This window comes from Vicia villosa, linkage group LG1 (assembly GCF_029867415.1).
Source record: "Vicia villosa cultivar HV-30 ecotype Madison, WI linkage group LG1, Vvil1.0, whole genome shotgun sequence".
NCBI lineage: Eukaryota > Viridiplantae > Streptophyta > Magnoliopsida > Fabales > Fabaceae > Vicia > Vicia villosa.
This window is the reverse complement of record NC_081180.1, coordinates 200,037,893-200,045,455: the sequence shown is the minus strand read 5'-3', so window position 1 is coordinate 200,045,455 and position 7,563 is coordinate 200,037,893. Positions and strand designations below refer to the sequence as shown.

The window sequence follows — 7,563 nt, the reverse complement described above, 5'->3', positions numbered from 1 at the left end:
TCTCTAAAGCCAAGGCCGAAAATGCTTAATTTGGGAAATATGAGCCAAAACATTACAGGTCCTTTTTGAAAGTATACCAAAAGCAATTTTTTCTCAAAGCCTATATCATCAAGATAAAATCTCCAAATGCAAAAAAGGTTCCAAAGTAGTTTATATAAAACAACATGGGCTTTCCAAAAAGTCCTAGAACACTTCCATACCTTAAAAATTGAGGGAGATATGCTTTTTCAAAGTTGGTCAATTTTTGAAAAAAAAATGTGAAACAAATGAGGTTCAAAATGAGTTGTCTCGCAAAGGGGTCCAAACTTTTAAGATTCAATCTTGCTATTCAAGTCATCAAAGGCATCAAATCTCAAGGCCACGAATTTTTTATAAATATTTGTTTTTTTATTGAATTTTATTCATTAAAAGTGTGACTTAAATCAAATAATCAAAGGATTATGGAAGAGAATTGATTTGGATTTGATTTTCAATCAAGTTCAATGAATTAAGTATCATATATTCCCTCCAAATTTGTGCAAAAACAATTTGGTGAGTTGGATTGAAATTGGGCATATTTAGATAGATTCAAAAATCAAATTTCAATCAAGTTGCCAATCATTGATTTACCAGGATTCAATCAAGTTTAGGTGCCCTAATATGATCTATTATATATACATCATTGATCCAAAGCATAAGGGGACGAGATTTTCTGCAGCCAAAAGCTTCAAGTGAGTTCTTAAAATTTCAAGAAGAAGCCAAATTTGAATTCAAGGTTGCAGGCCAAGTCAAGGAATTTTGTTGATTCTTACATGTTCCTGGAGGATCCCTGAAGCTATTCCAATCGCTAGCAAGATTGAAAGCACTCAGAATCATCACCAATACATCACGGTTTGCCAACTTCTAAATTGAATCGATTTACATGATTTACGCATCATACATGAGTCTTGATGACATATTCTTGTTCATAGTAATGTTTAGAACTTTATGGATAGGTTAGTTTGCGTATGGATGCAGGTATAAGGTCTTGCCATTATAGGGTTTTGAAGCTCCCAATTAGGGCTTTGCGTTTTAGCCAAAATTGGGTGAAACCAAGACCACCATTGAATCCAGGGGACAAAAATGAATGGAATCATAGTTTTATTTTTTGTATATTGTTGTTATCCTTTAATGTTGAGAATTGCAGGTCTTTAGCCACAGCAACAAATATCGTTGCTATAGCCCTGTCTAAAACGATGGCTGGGCGAAGAAGATGAGGACGTGGCCTTATGTTACTGGATGGTTTCAATTAACGCGCGCGTTTTCCATTAAATCACTACTGATTATATATTATTATTTGAGTGCGTCTCAATGACAGGTTAAATGTTTGGTTGAGTTGGCAAAGAGCGTGGGGGAGTCTGAGGGCGTGGGTTCGATCCCTCGCTCCCTCTTATTTTTTGTTGAAACGCCAATATTCTTAATTCAATGCACAACGTCAACAGGGACTCACGGTACGACCTCATATCTGAGCCTCAGAGTCTCAGCTATTCTAGATCCCACGCACACGATTTTGCAGGCTCACCATGGAGCACCAAGCAAACGCCATATAGGATCTAATGCCCTGGTTTTGCAAAATTTTTTTATTTATAGATATGATTTGTTTTTTTGTTGTCTTTCTCAAACAAATTTAAAATCCTTTTTTACAAAAAAAAAAACAAAAACCTTTTTTCTTTTCTTTAAATAAACAACTAAAAAACAATTAGTTTAATATTTAATTTAGATTAATAATTTAATCTAGGTTTATACCATAATTTTAATTTAGAGTTTTAATTTAGATTAATTAACTTAGTTTTAAGTTTAATCAATAATTTAATTTTTAGACTTAGGTTTATTTAATCATATTAGGGTTTTTAGGCTAATATTTATTTTTAGGTTGTAATTTTAATAATAACTATTAATTTTAGGTTTTTTTCCTTAGGTTTTTTTTGTTGTTATTATTCGCGATTTTCTCCTCATCTCTTATTCTAGTGTATGTCGCATGCCTTTAATTTGATCGATTATTTATTTTCCGCCATTTAAATTCTAGAAAATGTGTATAGGCTTGCAATGTTTTTTTTTTGTAATAGTTTAGCTTTATTTTCTGCCTTTTATTTTTCTGTCCACGGGTTTTTGGCTATGTAATCCCCCACCCGAAACCTTGTAATAGCGTAGGACTTTACTTTTCGCATTCATATTTCTGCCTTTCTTTTACTGCGTGGTTAGTAATATAGGGAGTGACAAGAATGCCAATTGAACATAAATCACTAATTACAGGATAAAATAACTGAATTGAATAATGCGATTGATGGACCCACACACCTTTAAGGTAATCCCTCTTATTGCTGCCTTTCGATTAAAAAATAGTCAAGTCCCTCAGATACGAGGATGCCTTAGCAAATGTTGCCCTCAGTTCATTATCATCATCAAAGATCATAAGTCCCTTCGATGTTGCCTAAGTTTAATGAGGTATGTGTCTTCATTTTTTGGTATAGGAGGTATGCATATATAAGCAGTGGAAATTGGAACACAGAGGATCAAAATTTATCATAAACAAATTTGCTACTTTTAGTGAGACCTACAAAAGGTGGGATAGTAAAGACTTGGAGGTGAAAGAATAAAAAGCTATGAAGGAGAAAACTTAGCTTGAACTGGAGTTTCCTATAAGGGAGGCTAGAGATAAGGCAGAAGTTAAGGATCATCATTTTAGTTATAATGATGGAAAATCTATAGCAGCTTATGATTATCATTTGACATGTCAGAGGGTAAGGAAGAAAATGATACCAACACATTGATACAATCATGTTAACCTTATTTTTTATACTTTGAATGTGTCTGAAGTGTTGCATGACTTATAACTATAGACCTTCAAGGAGGCATTCAAAAGTAAAAGAAATCAAAGATGGTTGAAGGAGGTGAATGATGAGATTCCCACACTGATGAAGAATAATGTTTGTGGGCCTGTGAGACTATCTAAGAAACAAAGAGTGGTTAAATGCATTTGAATCTAAGTTTCTAGACTAGAGTACAAGCATTGTTTGATCTTGATCAAGTTTGTTGAATAACGTTTCAAACTTTGAAGATAGCAGCGCAATGGTTGATGATTACATTGGAATTATGGCCAGCTTAAAGTCCGAGTGAAAAATTGTTGAAGTATGCCTAAAAATCTTAAGTGATGAAAAGACGTAAAACATTTTTTAAGATTGTGCAATTTATATATTGAGAGTTAGAGACCTTGAGAAACACTTGGGTAGAAAATTTTGCCTTTAGAAAATAGAAGGCTATTTTCTTGTAACTCATTTGTAATTTATGGTAGCAACTTATAGTTTATTGAAAAGCTGATCTCACCTCATAATAGATTAATCTCATCAAACTAAGTACAAATTTTATGCATAGTCATCTTTCATGCTTACCCTGTTTGATAGATTGATTAGTTTTGGTTATGACTATTTATTTTAGATGTCAATGTTCTATATAACTTGTACAACAAAAAACCTTGATATGGTCAAATACTATTATTATAGAATACAACACATCTCAAACAATATAATAACTATGAATGGGTTTTCTTTTAGTTTTTGATGTTATTGACAAATATCAATAGCCGCACATGCAAGGAGATTATGCTTAGGATTGAAAAAAAAAATAAATCTCATGACTTGTACAATAATAGATTTGTTATGAGAAAACTTGATAGATTGGAAATATAAAATAACTTAGCAGGAACAAATATTTATCCCTGATACATGTTCTAGAGTACAAGCAAAAGAACACACATATCAATACATAAACATGACAATTAATTTCAAAGCTAGATATGGTACCCTTTTATCCATTGTCTACACACCAAAAGAAAAGCAATTAAACCGAGGAATAGGGACACACATCAAAGGATGAGCCCTTGGAAGTGTCATTGCAGGTTTCTCTTCCATGTTAACTTTTCCATCACCATCAACCTTCCATTCAAAACATTGAATCATAGCTGCAAGATTGGTTGGAACAACTTGAAGTGCTAATGAAGTGCCAGGACAAGCCCTTCTTCCAGTTCCAAATGGCATGAATTGAAAATTTTGTCCTCTCACATCAAACTTAATATCTTCACTAATAAACCTCTCTGGCTTGAACTCAAGGGGGTTTTCCCACAATTTAGGGTCCCTTCCCATCGACCATAAATTAAGAAATAAAATGGTGTTTGCTGGAACCTTATAACCATAAACAACACAACTTTCAGATGTTTGTCTCCCTATAATTGGTGCTGTAGGGTGGATTCGTAGGGTTTCTTTAACTATTGCTTGCATGTATGGAAGCTTGGGAAGATCTGATTCTTGTATTAATCTACCTATTTGTGTTACTGAATCAATCTCTTGTCTTGCTTTTTGCATTACATGTGGGTTGTTTATTAACTCAACCATAGTCCATTCAATTGTTGTAGCAGATGTGTCTGTTCCTGCCATAAATATGTCCTGCATAAACCATATTCCAAAATTATAATCCAAAGAATATTTTATATATTAATATTGTCACTATCTACTCCTTTCATTGTTGTTGTTACCATTTTGTCAATATTATAATTAAATATTGTATATTTGGTCCATCAGGTAGGAAGGCTATTTCGTACAAGTTAGATAAAAAGATTTTATTAGTAAATAATATCCTACTTACAAAATGAAACAAAAATAAACAGTGATTAATTAACAAAATATCATATCATCCTTTTTAAACAATCTTTATTTTAGATGTCATGTCATTCTTAAAGGCGTGTAAGATGGACTACTGCACGTCATTTAAAATTTAACAAGATTAATATGTGATTTAAAAAAATTTAATAAAATATTTGTCACGTGTGAACTAACAAAATAGAGTCCTTATGTGTTTTGTTATAGTAAAACCGTGGCTAAACATATCAATGTTTTCGAAAATTTAAGACAGTCTTGAGTCTTGTGTATATGATGTAGACAAAATATTATGGACACAAATGGATAGATAATTCAGGTATTCATGAAAAATAAAGAAGTAGAAAACATGCTTACCAAAATGAAAGCCTTGACATTCTCCATGCTGAACTTTATCTCACTGTTTTCATTTTCATGAACTTCCAACAAAATATCAAGTAGATCCCTAACATGTTCATCTTCACCTTTTTCCTTCCTTTTCTTCCTTTCATCTTGATGCTCCCTTATCACCCTATCCATCATTGTGTTAAACCTCTCCATAATCCGTTTAAGCCTTTTGTTCATTCCCTGCAAATCCAGATTCTTACAAAACCAAATATAATCTGACACATTAAACTTGCCTCCGAGCTCTGCTGCATCTCTCACCATCTTCCGAATTTCTTCAACATCACTATCACTCTCACAACAAATTTTTCTCATAGCCATCCTTGATATAATGCTATTTGTAAGAGTCAAGAGCTCGCCGCCGACATCAACAGCCTCACCAGCTTCCCCTTTCTTCTGCAAGAGTCTCAGAAACCTCAGAGTCTCTTGTTGCCTCAAGGGAAGGAACTGATCAAGTGTTCTTCCTCCAAGAAGCTCTGACATGCACATCTTCTTCATGAACTTCCAATAGTCACCATATGGAGCAAACAAGAAACCCTTTGAGCCATATGATAGGTAGTGAACTGCAGCACTCGTGAAACGATTGGAGAAATAAGTTTCATTGGTTTTAAGAAACTCCCTTGCTATTTCAGGACTTGAAGTTACTATACATCTCTTAGAGCCAAGGAAAATTTGCATTATCGGGCCATAGTGTGTCGAGAGGTTGTGAAAACTTTGGTGAGGTAGTTTAGATATAAGGTGAAGGTGTCCAATGATAGGCAGTGATGGAGGGGAAGGTGGTGAAAGATGGTTTTGGTTCTTCCTTCTAGTTATTATGGAACGAAGTACTATTGTGGAAAAGAGCCATAGGAAGAAAAGTTGGATATAGTATTGCATTTCAGCCATACCTGAAATTTTTGGAAGAAAAATATGGTTAAGGTGGTGGCTTGAAACATAAGCTTAAGGGTAGCACATTAACTATATGTAAATGAATATATATAGAGACTATAGTTAATGGGATTAAAGTTGATTTGACGCAGTTCCTGTACCAGGATTTCTCATTATCGGCTAGTCAAGGTCAAACTATTGAATGTTAGATTTAATATTTTATTATCATATTTGATTTTTTTTTCTTTTACATATTTTCTTTAATATAGGGGATATTATAAATTTATTCTCAAGTGGATCGACTTAACTCCTAAGCAGCATAGTATTTGTGAATTTGCTATTAATGAATTTTTTGTTGGTGGTTAATGTTACAATTTTTGCATGGGATTATTTCCTCAAAAAAAAAAAAAAAATTCATCTTTTGGTTGTTTTGAGAAACACCCATCACCAAGACAATCTCCACTAGTTTTAAATCGGTTTGCTTTTGTAGTTGTTTTTCATATCAAAATAATCGAGGGAAATATTTGAAATGTTAAAGTTTTAATCAAATTGAAAGAATTTCCTCTTAAACATGGCACTTGTGCTTACAGGTGTTCGTAGTGCGGTTTGGGCGGTTTTGACAAAAAAAATCATCCGAATTGTAAGAGAAAAAATCGTGTGGTTTGGTTTGGTTCGGTTGGCTTTTAGAAAATAACCAAACCAAACCAATGCGGTTTGGTTCGGTTGGTTCGTTTTTTTACAAATATTTTATCGAGTCATACATACACACATAGATGATAACATAACTTGTATTTAGACATTCATATACTATCAAATAACAACAAAATTAGTCATATTTTGACAACAACTTTTCATTTAATATGTAAAAATTAAATTAGACAAAAGGGGAATAATAAACATAAGATAATAGCATAAAATAATATAAAAGTTATTGTAATGAAAAACAATAGAAGAGACGAGAGATTAGTGGAGATGAAAAAAGAACAAACAAAAGAGTTGAGAGATAAGAGAAGAAGATGTGCGATAAAAACGAAATTGAAATAGGGAACATTTGCATAAAAATGAGAAGATGAAAAAGAAAGAATATAAGAGAGTAGAGATTAGAGAAGAAGAGGGAAGATGTATGTGGCAAAGAAGGCGCGATAATGCTATTAGAGATTTGAGAAGATCGAGACTGAAATCATATGCGTAAGGATGAGAAAAATGTTCGTAATCATAAGGCTAAGGTAAAATAGGTTTAAGTTTGGGTTGGATGTGAGTTAAGTAACAGTTAGGTTGTAATATAATGTGGTTTGATTCGGTTTACAAAATATAAACCGCAAACCGAATCGAACTGTGCGGTTTTGTTACAAGATGACCCAAACAAATCCGAATCAAACATGATTTTTTGCACGTTCGATTTAATTTTGTTTGATTTGCGATTTTTTATTGGATTGGTTTGGTTTTAACCACCTCTAACTTATGTTTGTTCATCCTTGAGGACAAGGATGTTTGGAGAGGGCATTTTTACACTAATTTATTATCTTAGTAAATTTGTTATTTTAATTTTAGTTAGTTGATATTTTTCCTATTTTTCTATTTCTCGGCAATGATATTATTATGTAAGTAACATTAATTACTAATTTCTCTATTGGCATTTAATGAT

At 32.8% G+C, this 7,563-nt stretch overlaps 1 protein-coding gene across 1 annotated transcript; it reads right to left on the bottom strand.

Annotated features, from left to right (window-relative positions):
• Positions 1 to 3,688: 3,688 nt before the first annotated feature.
• On the bottom strand, positions 3,689 to 6,000 carry LOC131621710 (cytochrome P450 93A3-like). Its single transcript, XM_058892753.1, has 2 exons — positions 5,025 to 6,000; positions 3,689 to 4,457 (listed from the first exon to the last, which is right to left on the bottom strand). The coding sequence occupies exons 1-2, from the start codon at positions 5,934 to 5,936 to the stop codon at positions 3,834 to 3,836; spliced, it is 1,536 nt and encodes a 511-aa protein (XP_058748736.1). The 5' UTR covers positions 5,937 to 6,000; the 3' UTR covers positions 3,689 to 3,833.
• Positions 6,001 to 7,563: the final 1,563 nt, after the last annotated feature.